General features: G+C 27.6%; 1 protein-coding gene across 2 annotated transcripts; it reads left to right on the top strand.

Moving 5' to 3' along the window:
- The first annotated feature begins 523 nt into the window (after nt 1-523).
- LOC111036375 (proton-coupled amino acid transporter-like protein pathetic) lies at nt 524-17,928 on the top strand. Of its 2 annotated transcripts, none has more exons than XM_022318382.1 (8): nt 524-824; nt 8,997-9,076; nt 11,600-11,701; nt 12,334-12,484; nt 13,897-14,379; nt 14,914-15,092; nt 16,218-16,384; nt 17,460-17,928. In XM_022318382.1, the coding sequence occupies exons 2-8, from the start codon at nt 9,045-9,047 to the stop codon at nt 17,747-17,749; spliced, it is 1,404 nt and encodes a 467-aa protein (XP_022174074.1). In that variant the 5' UTR covers nt 524-824; nt 8,997-9,044; the 3' UTR covers nt 17,750-17,928. The 2 variants fall into 2 exon arrangements, with proteins under 2 accessions (XP_022174074.1, XP_022174076.1); XM_022318384.1 differs by lacking the exon at nt 524-824 and adding an exon at nt 9,847-9,877.
- Nucleotides 17,929-18,174: the final 246 nt, after the last annotated feature.

Genomic DNA, 18,174 nt, shown 5'->3' with positions numbered 1-18,174 from the left:
AACCATCAAAGCACCGTGGAGACCAACATTATATTGCACGTGCATCATACGCAATAGGAACAATATTAATAATTAATATATATTATAATAATGAATACTCAAAGCAAAACTATGGGTATTAGTGCATGAAATACCCACAGTCGCAGCCACAGTTTTTAATTTTTGTTACCACTTACTAATGTAAGTTTGTCACATTATTCTATAAGTCATTCCACAACATGAAATATTACTCATTAGTAAATATAATAAATAATTAAGTACATCAACCACTATTATATACGCACACCGCCTATTGCCTTATCTATTATATTATTACGTATTTCTCCAGACTCCAGTATATCAGTATATATTTATAATATAATACATATTATATAATATTTATTATTATATCTTTGGCAACCAATGAAATACGTATAGTGTATACTTATGAGTAAGTAATGGTATAGCCGGTAGAATAGTGGGGGCACCCGTGCACCAACCACACGAAAACTGTATTTTGTTTACACACGCATACCTACCAATTTCTTTTGCCATGCATTCGAACGTGTACCGATGTATCGTCACAGTCCACTTGCGATCGCGCTTGCCCATGTAGTATTTTGGATTTTTCCAAAACGATTTTGATTTTGATCTTAATATTTGTATTTGTATTTTTTAATATTCCGATATTATTTTTCTTTCATAAAGACTACGTTGCTTGTAAAATACGGCATCTATACTATATAAATTAAAAAGTGCATATTAAATTCATAAATTATACGAAATAGTTTTTTAAAAATATTTTTTTTTGACTGAGAAAAAAACTACGAAGAAAATACACTCAGGTAAATATTTATTTATATGAATTTCAACTTTTATTAAAGTTTATTAATTTGCGGTAAAATAGTTCTACTGATTGTAGTCTGCAATAGTAATAGAAATAGTAGAGGTAAACTGAATGTTTCGGTGAATACTGTGAATAGTATAGGATCTTACTCGAGTATTTAAATCGTTTCATTATTTTTTGATTAATTAATCAATTTACTTACTAAATATGTGTGTGTTTGTTTGTGTAATATATCGTGTTTGAATTGATAGTAATAATAAAAAAAAAATACCGTTTCCCGTTATATTAATATTGAACGCTATAATTGATTGACTGTTTAACGTTATAAATAATTTAAACGTTACTCAAATTATGCGTTTACACGTTTTACAAACTTAAAAGTTATTCTATTACTATACTAAATATTGTATAGTTTGAATAAGTCAAATAGAAAAATAAAAAAAAAGTTATTCAATTTATGCGTTATGCTTTATTGACAATTAAAACGTTATGAACAATTTATCGTTTTACGTTTAAAAATTATTTGAATTCTATTTAGATTTATTTTATTTTAATTAGGTACCTAGTATTTTAAGTATTAGTTTTACAAAAATTACCAAATCAATTTTACTGATATTTATAATTTTATAAATAATTGTATTCTCCCGACGTAATATGTCAACCATTAATCGTTTTCTGATACTCTATTATTCGATATTAATAATTATAATTATTGTTCATCGTTTAGTTTCGTTATCTTGTATCCGTTGAAAGTTTTCGATCGTTTATCGTTTACGAAGTTATCCGTTATCGATTTCAATCGTTTTTGAATCGTTTAACGTTATAAAAACGTTTTGATGCTTTGAATTTGCTATACAAATTTTTTATGCATTTTTATTTCACCATCATGTTTAAACCTGATCATTATCGTTTATAAACTTTGATACAGATACCTAAATTAGTGAAGCGAAAAAAATTAATTTAATTATTTCTAATTATAGCTACATATTGTAAAACGATGTGAGGTTAATTTCAGAAGCTTTTTGGTATTATTTCTAGGAGTTATTTGAGATAGGTTCATTAATAAATTATTTTTAATAAATGACAACATTATTTTCTACAAAAAACACATAATGGTACCTTACTAGTTTTTTATAATTAGGTATATATTATTTTTAAAGTAACGTAATTTGTATGTATTTGGGAGTAAACAACTAAGAATTTTTAGTTTTGACTTATAAACCTATTCGTACCAAAACAAGGGTGGATAATGCTATAATATGATCATATATGTTTTGAAAACTGTTATAGGTATTTCAATAAAATATAAATAAAACAATAAAAAATATAATATTTGAATGCCTGTAGATAGATTAGTAGAATAAGAAGTAAGAACAACAGTAAATACATAATTAATATGATTAATTTTATGATTAATTGTATTATCTGGTTTTAATATAAAAGTAAAATGATTTTACTAAAATGGGCATATCGCACCAATATTTCATTTAAGAAATATGGAACAAAATTAAAATTTAAAAATTATCGTTATAGGGAATACGCCTTTATAATAAATTCATAATAATCAAAACAAAATTTGTCAATGTCAATACAACCTATTTTCAGTCTTCAAATTGTAAATAGGTGATTCAAAAATTATTACCTACGTAGGTATGTACTTATACCTAAGTTATAAAAACAATATCCGGAATAAATAGTTCTTTTTTTGCTATATAGATCAGAATGCGATATCTATGCCGGGATGTATATTATATTCTCACGTGCCATTTCTACTAATAACAAAAATAATTGTCCTTATTAATTCTTATTTTAAAAATCCTATACACATAAAATTATCATTAAAATGTAATTGTATTTTTATTAATAGATACTATTAAAATGTGGAATTTCTCAATTAGTACAAATAAATAATTAACATTTGTATATAGATACGAATTCCCCCATTAAACTGAAACATAGTTTTCTTTTTTAATTGCTTAAAAAAATTATTTTTTCACTATGAAAACGAAATTTGTATTATTGCGCTATTTATATCTTATCGTTTATTATTACTATGATAAAATATATTTTAAGTTTATTACGACACTTAAAGTGTCCCAAGCACACGGAGCTTTTCGATTTAAGACAACGGCAAAAATATTGATAACAGTTTTAGTATTATCAATTTATCATATAACCAGTGAAGCAATAACTCTTAGAATATAAATATCATTGAAACTGGTAGATACGGCAAATTAAACAGTGGAGACTAAACATTTTATAGTGTTATAATTCATTTTTTTGTAGGTAATAAAAAATAAGAAAAAAATGTTTTCGATTCACCTCAAATATAATCTATAATTAACCAGTTGTACGATAACCAGTTAATTATTATACAATATAGGTACATATTATTCGTATGCAATCAACATTTAGATAAATGCATTTCTATGGTTTTGTCGTTTGCAGACAAATTAAATTTAAATTAACTTTGTGTTGATTTGTTTAACACGGTCCTAAGGTAGTTTATAACACAAAACGACACTATATTATCTATGAAAAATCAAAAATACAATCGACCCGTGACCATTGTAAAATTCACTAAGTGTACTTCATATTTCAAATATTTGTAAAATAAAATTATATATAATTAATATTATAATATTTATTTTTACTACTGTTGAATACTGGTATGGTATGTAATGGAAAATATTAGGTAATCGATTATGTTTTAGTTACGGGCTATTTTTCTTAAGATACCTATAACTTATAAGTAATACATACATGCATAAATCTAACCTATACTTCATTTGAATTTAGATGTTTACATGTTAAATATTTCATCATGTGGGTACCTATAGGCTATAATCTATATTATTAATATTTATTGTCAATATAAAGGCAGATGTAAAGTTGGACATACTAATATAGGCAGGTACTATATACTTTCTAATGTAACGTTAACTTTTTGGTTATGATTCTTTATGATTTCAAATTTAAATTTAAAAAATAATGTATGTACCTATATTACGCGAAGACTTATCTCATACAGTTAAACTGATGTATAAGTACTTAATAGTGCTGGTAATTGGCATATTTCATTATAAATTAAACTTATACATTATACATTAATTTATACACCACATTATAGAAGTATCATCAAAAAACACGGAAAATCAGTCTTTGTGTAAACATCCGACTTATTTGCATTTGTTATTTTAATCTAATCATAATACAATTTAAAATGTGATTATGTGATTGATGCATGCACTAATCATTAATAAGTCGGTCCTACTAAGTCGCACTAGAAAATAAAAATAAGTCATTTTTATAAATGTTTATTTCACATCAGATTTAATCTCAGTTTTTATATTATCCAAGTCATAATAATTTGATGATAAGCAATAATAAAATAATTGTAAGATTAAAACCTTACAACATAAATAAAATAGTTATCTAAAGTTGCATTATATAAAGTTATTTAAGATTACAATATAGTATCATCATTATCGCTATATTTATATTGTATATACCACGTACCACTAAAATATAGTTTGTTTATAATAATTTTAAATAACATTTTACGAATGCATTCATATTTTTTGTTTCGTTTGCAATTTAAAATACTATATTGTACTATATTAACTATTCAAAGACGACTTTGTTCAATTATTTTTATTATTTTGTCGAGTTCTAATGAATAAATACATTTTAATGAAAATAATAATATACTATAGGTACCATATGTATGTATATATATATTTAAGCCATAGAGGAGAAATATTTAATAATGATTTTATTGTCAGTTTTGAAATACAGTCGAGGCAAAAGTACTTAATAAGTAAATTGTACCTAAATCATTGTTAAACCAACAATATTTTACAGGTAGTTTATTTGTCTAAATTAATAGGATTTTTATTTCACTGTGTCAATAACGTATTTTGAAATTCGTAGGGAGGTTGTCAAAAAATAAATAATAGTGTTAGTAATTCCATTGAATATTTATTAATAATTGTTAGTAAAGTTAAATTGTATACTAAATTGTTTTTTATGAAAGTGTCTCTAATGGGTGTCTTCTTTCCACAAACGATTCATGTACTTTTTAACTTATAGTACTATTTTTTCTTTCTTAATGGTTTAAATTAGATATGTTTAATACCTTATTATGTTATTCCTTTATCGCATTAACTTATTGTGCCAAGGAACAGAATTTAAATTTATTAAAAAAAAAATTTTTTTTTAATGGGTTTTTAAACATTTATTTGTATGAATATATTATGAACTAGGTAGGTACTAGTGCTGTTTTTACTTACTAAACGATCCTTATAATCCGAGTAGCTAGAATATTTATGCTAAGAAGTATGATATTTGAATATAGCTTATAAAGTTATAAACATAAATTCATGTTGAGTTTTCAAAGATTAATATTTCTACAATCTTGAGTATTTGAGTAGGTAGTTATTGTGAAGTATAAAATTTGGTTAGGGACTATTTATAGGTAGTATGTTTTTTCAAAGCTTAAGTGAACATTACACATTATTTATAAGTAAATACTAGTATAGCAGATACAGACAGAACACTTATAGCAAAAGAAAGAAGTTATTATATTTCAGTAAAGATGACGATCAAAAATAATTGTATATATTAAAATAATTTAATGCAATTATTGTTATTTATTATTGGTAACAATAGGTATATTATATATAAGTCTACTAAGGATAAAAAAAATTATTTAAAAAAACGTTATAGAATCATTTCCAAGAACATAATAGTAAATTATAATTATAATAATTATGAATTATATAATTGAATTACATTATTCATAAGAGAGTAGGGAGCTAATTACCTAATAAACTAATAAATAAATAAAATATATCAATGCAGTATATTTAGGTACCGCTGTATTAGGATATGGGTCCTACACTTATCTTTAGATGTAAACCATATAAATGCAAGAATCTGCCCAATCGGTCAGTATACATTTTTAGCCTTTATTCACACAAATAGTTGTACTTTGTATTATGCGTGATTTCAAAATATGGAATAAAAAATAAACTTAAGTTCTAAGTTGTATAATGATTACAAACAAAAATACGTGATGTCTCATGTCTGCATGCGCCATTAGCATTTTATAGTTTTATTCTTATACTCTTATATCACTCCTCTATTGACGTTTGACATTAGGCCGAATTATAAGAACCATCTAAGTACTCGTATAGGTAGGTATCACGTGAGTGAACCTTATTTGACCTTACAGCTTATTTAGCTTAAACTAGCATACCTAGGATTTTTTTTTATTATCAAACGCCATATACTTAGAAATGAATAATTATGGAAACTGTTTTATATTATATAAATTAGAGACATGGGTTGTTTGCTCGGAGTATGTGACCGGTGAAAACTTGTAATATAATATATTATATTATACGAATGTTAAGAAACTGGTTCTTAGTTTTAACCTGAATTTTTGGATAGCAAAAGAGAAACAAAGTGGTTTTTTTGATTTTGACACTTGATTTCATAATTCATAGGCCTTACATTAGGATTTAGGTGCATGTATAATATATACAATGCATTTTAAGTTTGAACCGATGACGATAAACGATCATGGATTTTTTATACGTAGGTAGATCTTCCTCTGTTGAACATTTCGAAATCAACTGTTTATTTTGAAAAGAAAAACAACAATTTTACTATGCGTGTTTATTTTTTTTTATTTGATTAAAAAGTTTTATTCGTTTTTATAAATATACAAATAATATAAATTCTATACTAAAATCCATTACTATTGCATCTTGTTAGTGTGTATAGTTATGCATGTTTAATTATTTATCAAACAATTAATCAAAATGGTTTTAATATTGTAAACTGACTTACCTAAATAGGATAGGTATGATGGGTATAATATAACTATATATATCTAGGTATGCTAATAGCTGTAGGTATTTAAAACAAAAATCTTATACGAAAAATTAATTGTAAGATATTATATTTTTGATTTTTGATTATTACTACATTCCTATATACATTATATATATAGTATAAAGTATATGTAGTATACTAGTATAGGTTTATTATAATATTATAATACATGTATTATATTACCATACCTACTAAAAAAAAAAAACGAATAGGCTTTCTAGAATCAGCCACGCCTCCAATATTTATATACATAGTTTGCATTAATTTATTCCAGTATACACGTGATACGTCGGTGCACTGCACTACTGCAGTTACCAATATTTAAGTGTGCGATAGATTACGCAGGGCATATTTAACAGTATATGTAGGAGGTACCTATATTATGTAGTTCCTATTTACTTACTAATTACCAAGTGATTAGAGTACATATTTTTAGACTGTGAGTTGTCCACCCGTATTTGTGTAGTGCCAGGTAATTGTTTTTTTTTTTTTTTTAAATCATAATATATTTTTATTATATTATATTATATTATATTATATTATTATGACTAAGGCAGAGGACTTTTAGCTCTAAAAAATCACCAAATATGCACTAAAATGTACAAAATATGCATTGAAAATATACATTTTAAAATTATTAGGCATATTATTATAATGCATTAAAAATAAGCATTAAAAAATAAGATTATTTGTGTGAACATATTTTATTTAAACTTTGATGTCTGCGACTGACGTCCCTGTGGCCCGTATTGATAATATCTTATGCAGTGAACAATATATGTACATAAATAAAACTAATAACAGGAAAATAAATATATTCGGCAATCTTTGAAACGTGTCTCTGTAGGAAAAACATGCGTGTGGGAACAGTCAACAACCATATTAATGTGATCAAAATTTTAAATAATTTTAAATTCAACATTATTTTGGTTGTATATTAAATATTTAAATTAAATAAAAACGTCGAAGGTAAAAATATTGATAAAATGATAAATTATTGAAAATATGCATCTTAACTTATAGAATCGAAGAAATATGGACTAAAACCAAAAAAACTCGAAGTATTCATTTAAATGCAAAATAAAATTTCAAAACTAGCTTGTTTCAGCATGAAACGTATTTGTTTCTTACTCTGCTATTTCTGTGATCGTGCAAAACAAATATGCAAATGCTACAAGTCCTCTGCCCTAATTATGACTATGATCACATTAGATATACATATATTAATTAAAAAATATAAATCTTATGTACATAGGCCTGACCACATGCATCGTTTTTTTTAAGTGTTCGATATTGTAGACACTAGATATAGCATGTTTCCATAAATATTCTCCCTATACCCACACATATATTTCGAAGTTTGAACCGACAGATGAGGACCCACGAACCACGTTGCACTATCGAAATCAATTTGTGACTGTCGTAGTAACGAAGTCGTGGAAAATAAACTCCACTTTTGACACAGTACCTAATTAATAATTACGCATAACCTGCTCTTGGCGGGCATAGTACATTGCTCGGGTACATATTATGCTCGCAGCGCGCCGAAGTCAACACCATAAAATCCTCGTCCTTCGCCCGACGAGGCAGTCGTTGCTCCAGTAAGTTTTACTCTAACACTCTAAGGACTCCAGTAAGTAATTATAGTAATTACACATGGCGCAATATACCAATTATACCCATAATACATTCAACATTGTATATAGGTATGTGTCAATATTATATTTAGGGAAGAAGAGTTTTTTTGTTCGTTCGTTTCTCTCGCGACCGTCATACGACTGGAAATTACGTATAGGTACACGAAAAAATTATAAAATACTGTCTATACCCCGCTGTCTTTCTATATTTATTAAATATATATAATAAACGTTTATATTAAATAAATTGTAGTGTACGCCCGTCTGGCGTTTAACCGTATACATTATACTTACTACGCCTAAAGAGTTTATTTTTAAAGACGTATTCATTTCTTGTCGGCCGAAAAACTTGTCAACGATCCACCTTTCTTCCTCTCATTCTCTCTCTCTCTCTCTCCTTCCCAGTCTCTCTTTGTCGTTTTTTCAGTTAGAGCCCGTCTCACCAAATATCGTCTGTCGTACGGTGAACTGGCGTACGTACATGCTATATGTTGAACACAAAATGTTGTTGTAATAATAATAACTGTGTCGTAGACGCGCCTCAACTACACTATATAAAATATTTTAATAAACAGGACCATCTTGGAAAATAAATGTATAATTAAATACTGTGGTCGTTGTTTGCATTTCAGAGTTTGCAAGAAACAGCGCCCAAACTCCAGTCGATCGTATTTTACAAAATGTCAAAGATGAAAGAAGCACAGGATAATAAGTGAGTTTTATTAATAATTTTTTTTTATTCACACGTTTCTTCGTTTTCTTTGTAATAATGTGTATACCTAAAGATTATAGCCAAATTGTAGATGAAATATACTTTGGTATATTATAGCTGGAAATAATGTAATGCGATGGTTGATAACATTATTATATTTTATATACACAATGGAATTTTTAAAATATTTAGATTCATTTTATGCTATAATTCATACCCTAGATGAACCTATTCAAACTTTTCTACGGGAAAATCTATTATAACTAAAAAGTTAACAACAATAATATATGAAATAAATATAATATTTACTATTATAAATTATGATTATAAAATATTAATAATATAAAGAACGTAATGTGTGAGGCAAAAATTAATTTAAAAAATCTTAGTTTAAAAGTTAACTATAAAAAAAATGTATATTGTTATTTGTTATATAGTTTTATAAAAACGATATATTTGTGTATATTAAATTAGTTTAAACCACTGCATTTGGGTACATAGAGAGAGCTAGACATAAAGCTACTATATTTTAGGGTGTGCTCTGTAGAACTCTCATAATGTTAGCTGCATCAATGAATTAACAAATTGACACTAATGAAATACATCCTTCAATTTTTACCCGAGTAAAAAATGTCTAGTTTATATTGTTAGACAACACTGTGGGACTACTCTGAGATTTTGTTGGACTTTATTTTCGACAGTAGACATTTTTTAAATTGTGCTGTTGGATTAGAAATTTTCTAAATAAAAAGATGAATTATTTTTTTTAGGTACCGAATGGAAGCTCTGTTTCGCAAACAGGTACATTTGTGATTTTTAATTTTCTAAAAAATACGTTTGCAGATATTCTGCGTAATTTTGAGAACAATTTTTGAATTTTTAACAGTAGATTAATAGATTAATAGTTTTTTTACAAATAAAAAAAAAGAATTTACCTACCTACATGTAAGTGAAAAGTTGCAAAAATTTAAAAAATCCCCAAACCAACATTGCAATATACTCTAGTTTAGTGGACAATTTGCGACTTAGTACATAGTTACGATTGATGATACATATATTTAATTTATTTATTGTTTGTAGTTACTATACATAAATTGTACAATATGGGATTTTAATTTATTGCGTTGTCTTAAAAAACGTTAAGGAACCGGGAATTTAGTGAGTTCGCATAATGAGCTTTCCCGACTTGTTTTCTTCAATAAATATCAATAAAAAAATTTTTACTCGGTTAAATAAAAGGTTTAAAATGTACATAGATTACCAATATATGTTATATTACTAATAAGTTACATCTATATACTTGAATTAAAAAAAAAAAATTGAGCCACAGTAATTTTTTATGAGCGCCTGTAGATAGAATTTCAACTGATGTATATATTTTTAATACATACTGTTATAATATTTAAATATTAATAACGTATAATAAATTCAATATTTTGGCAAAAATTAAATCAACCTAAGTCCTACGCTTACCGTAATGCAAATTTAGTAAAATAAATTAGTTTAATAACAATATCTAAAGCCACACAATTTAATGTACTTTGTGATATCTGAAAGTCTTCATTCAAAATTGTATACTGTATGAAATAATTTATTATTTATTATTTATTCGAATTCAAATCTATACAACACATACGCATTACGGTGACTTAAGTAATTACTCATAATATGACGATTTATACTCGATATCTACTGTACAGCAGAGTGGTTACCTACTTCCTAATTTGTATTATTAAATGTACTATTAGGTATGTAGTATGGGTATAGTTTAGGTATGTACTTATTATGTATGATATATATATATAGGTACAAGTATAATAGATATATGGTATTTTGTATGATTAATTTATTCCATGATAATATTAGTTTGTGAATTTTTTTATGATTTTATTGTTTACATTTTTAAATAAATAATACTACCATATTAGAACCATTTCCATAGTATAAATAGATAATATCTACACTTATACTTATTTTATCGTTATTTATAATATTATGCTCTATTTCTGAGGTTTGCCTAATTTAGACTTTTGCCCGTAACATGTATATAATTATGCGTATTTAAGTACCTAATTAAATAATTATGTTTATTCCTTTTCGATTGTAAAGAAAAATACAAATTGTTATTATACATTTTAAGTTTAAGTGTATATAGTATAGGTTTAAATATATAGGCATAAGTATATTATAGGTTTTATGGTCAAATTGCTTGGTTTTATCGCTTTAGCTCAAACAATTATATTTTTGAATCCCGATGCAAAATGTATTGATACTGTTGTCACATTGCTTTTCATTAGATATATAAACAGTTGTCGTACTTGATACATAGATACATATAGACCTATCGTTTGATTTATATTATATAGTATATAGAGGATGAAGTCTATATTTATATATAACCTTAATCTGCTATATCTTTTCCCGTTGTTAATCATTCTTGTAAAATAATTTATTAAAAATGTGTACCTATGTATAAGTGTGTGATAATATTATATGTTTATTTTCACTTCAAATTCATTTCAGACTAAGAACATTCAAAAATCAAGAAAAAAGTGAAGTCGCACACTTGAATGGCATCGACTACTTTGACCCATTCCTCGAGAGAAACTTGGAACACCCAACCACGTAAGAACTAAGTGTAGAATCTATACCAATAATACCAGATCCACTCTTAGAAATTCTAAGACCCGAGGAACTATCATTGTGAGGCTATTTTGTAGTTCTTCCCCAACATATAACATTGAAAATACATTTTTATTCGTATTTATAATAAGGATTTGAATCAAATAAAATGATATATTATGTACTCGTAATATGTATAACCTTTATATTTAATTTAAAACGTTACCAATTGCAATACATATCTTAAAAAAATTAATTTAAATACCGCGTGTTTACTGTTTAGTTTATTTAATAACTATTAACTACTAGGTACAAGAAATGAAGGAAATTATTTCAGAAACAAAAGAAAATGGATGCATGTAAAGCATTTAAAACATAAATTTAAATAGTTTTTATTTTAAACATTTAATCACTACACTTTAATACGAATAACAAATCACAAAAATAATTAATACAATAATAAACCAATCAAAATAAGAACAATTGATTTAATCAATATTTGTACATTTTTACCTTTATATAAATTCAATATTATATAGTAGGTTTACTAGGTATCTGCGTATATAATTAAACATTATCAATAGTAATAATAATAATAATAATAATTTATACAATAATTATTTCAATTTTTGCAGCAACGGTGAGACCTTGACTCATTTACTCAAAGCATCCCTGGGAACTGGCATCTTGGCCATGCCGCTAGCTTTCCAGTGTTCGGGACTTATAACCGGCGTATTCGCAACTGTGTTTGTGTCATTCGTTTGCACGTATTGCTCGTATTTACTGGTTAGTTGTTGAACATCTTAACTATTATATATACATATATTTTTTTTAGTTAGGTTTTTATAACATTTATAAGAATGAGACAAACGTCAGTCAAACGTATATTGATTAACTACATAACAATGCGCACAAAGTACATCATAAAACCAAGGGTTATCGTCCATCGGTTTTATTGTATATTATTAATTTTCAAGTTGGACTATTTTTGTTTTTATTATGACGTCAAAATAAATGCATTTTATAGAAGAAAAATAACTAAACAATTTTTTTATACATTTTTGGGTACTTTATAATATTATGTATAGGGTCTATTAGGTATCTATCCATGATTAACTTGTTAAATGTCTTATAATATTTTCATAACCTTCCAAATATGCATTCTAGTTGTTCACTACACACCCTATTAAATTCTACGCCTATTGGTAGATATATAACGATGATTTGTTGATATTTTTTAGTCAAGTAGTTATACACACAAACAAAACTTGTTACAAAGTAATATATATTATTTAGTTTATACAGGGCATAGGTACTAGCTATACTGTACATACTACTATGCGTCTATGCAGTATGTTAGATTATTAAATTGATTATTATTTTTTTTTTAAGTGAAAACTTCTTTAGGCGCGTTTAGCACATTTTGTGGGTACTGAATTGAACTGAGCTGTCACGCTCGGCTATGTAACACTCATTCGGGTGAAGTCGGTTTAAGTTGACCTAAGCATGAGAGGAACAGTCATCAGAGCCAGAGAGAAAGATTGTGTATTTCAAATTATTAATTTCGCCTTGTTGAAGTTTTCACTTCTGTCTTGTAGTCTTAGGCACATAGATTTTTTTTAGTTATATTATTAACTATTAAATAATATTGTTAACATAATTAAATAGTTGTTAAATTATGTAATACCTACTCAGTAGCTAATACATACCTAAACACTATTGTTATTCATTTTGAAAAAGTGGTGTTGAAGACATTTTTCAAAAATAAGTTTATTGAATTGAGTTGGTTTTAAATACATTTCATAAAATAATATTTGTGTAAGAAACGCTAAAAATATTATATTGTTGTTATAGCCTACATAATATATGTGTTATTAGTAATATATAATGTAGCGACAACATATGAAGTTAATATAGTATACAAGTATACAACTATACTCTTTAGTCTATTAGTCTGTAAATTTTCAGTTGTCTAGCGAGTATAGTCAGTATAGATTTTATAGTATATACATTTTATTATATTATATATTAAATATGTATTTTATACTAAAGTATAGCCTATATAGTCTATAGCTTAAAGGTAGTCTTTAATATAGGTACTTTTATAGACATTATAGACTATACTATTTCACTTCCGATTTAAAATAATGTTCTTAGATTTTTTCCGCATTGTCATGAATTGTCGTTATATTTTACAGGTGAAATGCGCTCACACTCTTTACAGGCGGACAAAAGTGTCATCCATGAGCTACGCGGATGTGGCTGAAGTGGCGTTTGCCAACGGACCAGCATGGTCTCGAAAGTTCTCGTCTCTAACCCGGCAGTCTGTGCTCTGGCTGCTGTTCGTCACATATTTCGGGACGTGCAGCGTGTACACAGTGATCATTGCCTCCAACTTCGAACAGTTATTCACATACCACATGGGTTATGAGCTGAACCTCCGGTACTTTATTGGAATGCTGCTGATACCGCTTATATTGCTGAGCTACGTGCCCAATCTCAAGTACTTGGCACCTGTATCTATGGTGGCCAACCTGTTGATGGCCACCGGTCTGGGCATCACATTTTACTATACACTAGGTGGCATGCCCAACATAACAGAAAGGCCAGCCGTGGGGACATTTGACACGTTCCCAACGTTCTTCTGCCTCACTGTGTTTGCCATGGAAGCCATTGGAGTGGTACGTTTTGCCGTTATGTATTATCGAAAAGTACTTTAAATTGTATGGTAAAAAATAGATATCTGCAAAAACGATTTATAGGTATAACTATAATATCTACAGTAAGCTTTGAAGTATAATATTTCAAATGGAGAAAAAGTCTTATGAAAATATTTTTTTTAATACAATTAGAAGCATTTTTTTGATATTACTATTATAAATGACTAAGTTTATCTATTAAATATAAATATTTAGGTATGACTAATTTAGTTTTCATCGACGCGTACATTTTTTATTTCTTCTTTTAAATAACAACGATATTTTAATTTTAATAATTGAAGTAGGTACTGCACTAATCATCATAGGTTAATACCTAATTAATTATCAATATTTCGACGAAATAAGTTGGTCGACAATAAGCTATTTTATAGATTGCTCCTTTCCCGGTAAATACTAAAATAGATTTATAAAGTTTTTTTTCTTAAACAATAAAAAACTTGTATTGCTCATATTATTTTTTCTGTTCGTCTTCATGTCTTATATTTTTTATTGAAGGTGATGCCGTTGGAAAACAACATGAAAACGCCCAGGAACTTTTTGGGAGTTTTTGGCGTACTGAACGTCGGCATGGGTGGCGTGACCATTGTGTACATTCTGCTCGGTTTCTTCGGTTATTTGAAGTATGGCGAAGAAACGAAATCAAGTATAACGTTAAACCTACCCACTGAAGATGTGTGAGTGTAACATGGAGCACCTTAACTTTATATACCTGTATAGCTCAAAATTGTTTTTCTCTGTAACTCTACCCGATTTACAATAATGTTACTTCCAAAATATCTTTCAATAACAACCACCCCCTTCACTTTATTTATTTAACATTTTTATAAAACCGAAAGTTTGTGCATTAAAACTAATATAATTCCACATCATTACATCAATGCTTCTCGGACTTCAGAAATTTGTACTGTTGACAGCATATTATTAATGCAGAAATTCGCTAAAATATATATGACGCATATTAGGTAATAAAAAAATGTCATTTATTTGTTAATTAGGAACATATTAATGACTGCTGATGATTGTTCTCGAAACAACATTTTTTTTATACACATTTATTTGATAGCTTTCTATAACCACATCTCTAATTTTTTTTCCGTGTATCACGACTTCGGTGGAAATAGTCATATATATTCTATATTTCTATTTTTGTGATATTTGAGATAAACTATTACCTACGCTGTTCAATGTCAAATCGGATTTTTTTACTTTTGGCTTAAAATATTTTAAACACAACTATCAGTAGTTCACCATACTTATTTTACTCAACGTTTCCGTTATTGTTTTGCAATATACTTGAAAACCGAAAATCTATTGAGTGTGCAAAATTTGGTTTTTTCAAAAATATTATTTTTAACATAATATTATAATAATCTACTCTGATGTGTAAAAAATAAATAAATACGGCAACGTTGTAGGCACGTATTTCTGTGCTAAATCGTATAGTATTTTGGTATTTATTGGATTCATATAGTTTTGATTGCATCTATATGAAAAACATTTGTGAATCGACTGAATCAAGTCTCAACGTTTGTTTACAAAAACGTATAAAGTTATGTACAAAATGAAATTGTGTAGGGGGGCATTGTGGCTGTGAATCAGTAGATTGTAGTATTATGATGTACCTAATGTGTTAACAATTAATTCATTTTTTGTATACATCATTTTACGAATCAACAGACTCTAAAAACCTTGTTTTTGTACCTCTAAACAACTCATTATTATGTATCTATATCCTTTGCTACGAGCTGGTATAGTAACTACTAACTTTAACATTTTAAAGTTTGTGTATATGTTTACAGTGCCGCCCAGGTGGCTAAAATATGCATCAGTTTAGCCGTGTTCTGTACTTACGGTCTGCAGTTTTTCGTTTGCTTGGAAATCACATGGACCAAAATCGAGGAAAACTTTAAAAAAGCCACAATTTTCCACAACTACGTCTTGAGAACGGTTCTGGTGACTGCTTCTGGTGAGTAACGCTGGTACAGTACGTACATTTTGTTTGCAGGCTTCTGCTGTTCGACTTTTTACTTGTTCTATTTTGAAAGGCAAAATAATGTATTTTACAGTTTGAATCATTTATAAAATTATAAATGGGTCACATTCTCAAAATAGTGTTACTTAAATAAAAATATTTTTCTTTTCTATAATTCCCATAGCAACACATACAAATTTTTGTTTTCTGAAACCTATGACAACCATATATCTATATAAATAGGTACTATAGATATATGTTTTTAAGTATTATAGTGCAGTGAAAACATATGTTGTGGCATGCAACATTTTAATAATAATTTATGAAATAAGAATTATAGATTGATTTTAATATATTGTATACATTATACATATATATTTTCATTGATTTCCGTTTCTATGGCAATAAACAAATCATAATCTAAAAAAACGGTTAGAAAAAAAAATTGCATTCAGCCCGAAAACATATAATATAGGTATATTAGATATTGATAATATTATTATCTATATGGTAATAGACAAATATTTGATTTTTGTAAGCCATCCATTATAGGGGTTGAAAAACAAATCTATTATCACTTTCCGAGTGTCGAGAAACTGTTTAAAGGAAGAAGAATAATGTATGGGGACTGTCGTAGGTTTTTACTAAAATTTTAATTTTAAAGTTGGTTATAAATGTTATAATGCATTGTAAGATATTACAATTTTCAAATGACCATTATCATTTGCAGAAAAAACGTAAATATTAATAAACACACACGCAATAACCTAGATGATATTCTTACCTTTAAATTTTAAAATATTTCAAATCACTATAATATACTTTTAACAATAAAAAATTAGCTCTGCTGAACTTAAATTGTCTATGTTGTACAATTGTATGGCGGAGGTAACAAATGCTCTTGAATAGGTTTCCATGTTTTTATAGATCTAGACTTTCAGCAGACGCATATGAATTGTAGCCAAAAAAAAAACTATTTAGGGCTAAGTACCCCATTGACTGCAACTATGAATAATAATTTTATAATTAATATTTAAATAATAACAATGTCTTGTTGTGGATTTTGCAGTTGTGATCGCGGTGGCTGTACCGACAATCGGTCCGTTCATCGGGCTCATTGGTGCCTTCTGTTTCTCACTGCTCGGCATCGTGGTGCCCTTGTTCATAGAATTTGCCACGTACTGGGATGAAGTGACCGTCTGGATGACCATCAAGAACGTTTTACTGATAGCCGTCGGCGTCTTGGCACTGGTTTTCGGCACAGCCAACAGCATAGCCGATATAATCGCCGCGTACGATCCCGCTCAGGCCGTCAAGTGCGCCATAAACTCCACACTGACTCAGCCAATCGCAGAATAACCGGAAATCCGGCCACATCATCGACCACCCAGCCACATAGAATTCACGACATAATATATCGTTCGATAGTTACATATGTATAATCATAGGCGTAATACTAGGTGCATTTTGCAAGGGCCAAATACAACCCCCCTTCCATAAAAAAAGGCCTATTATACTTTAAACACCTAAAATCATGATTAACTTAATAGTAAAATTTCAAGATAACATATTTTTGTATGTTATAATAATATTTGAAAGACATATAAAATGCTGCAGTAAAAATAGATTGTGTAAATCGTGTATTTTTATACTTTATTCATATTAGGTATATATTTTTACCAAAAATATTTTTAATACCTAAGATAATAAAAGTTAGTTATTTTCAATAAAATTGATTATTCAGCAATACAACAATTGTGTAAATAATATAAAGCTTACAAACA

The sequence above is a fragment of the Myzus persicae genome, unplaced genomic scaffold, assembly GCF_001856785.1.
Source record: "Myzus persicae strain clone G006 unplaced genomic scaffold, MPER_G0061.0, whole genome shotgun sequence".
Taxonomy (NCBI): Eukaryota; Metazoa; Arthropoda; class Insecta; order Hemiptera; family Aphididae; genus Myzus; species Myzus persicae.
This window is presented reverse-complemented; position numbering and strand designations above follow the sequence as displayed.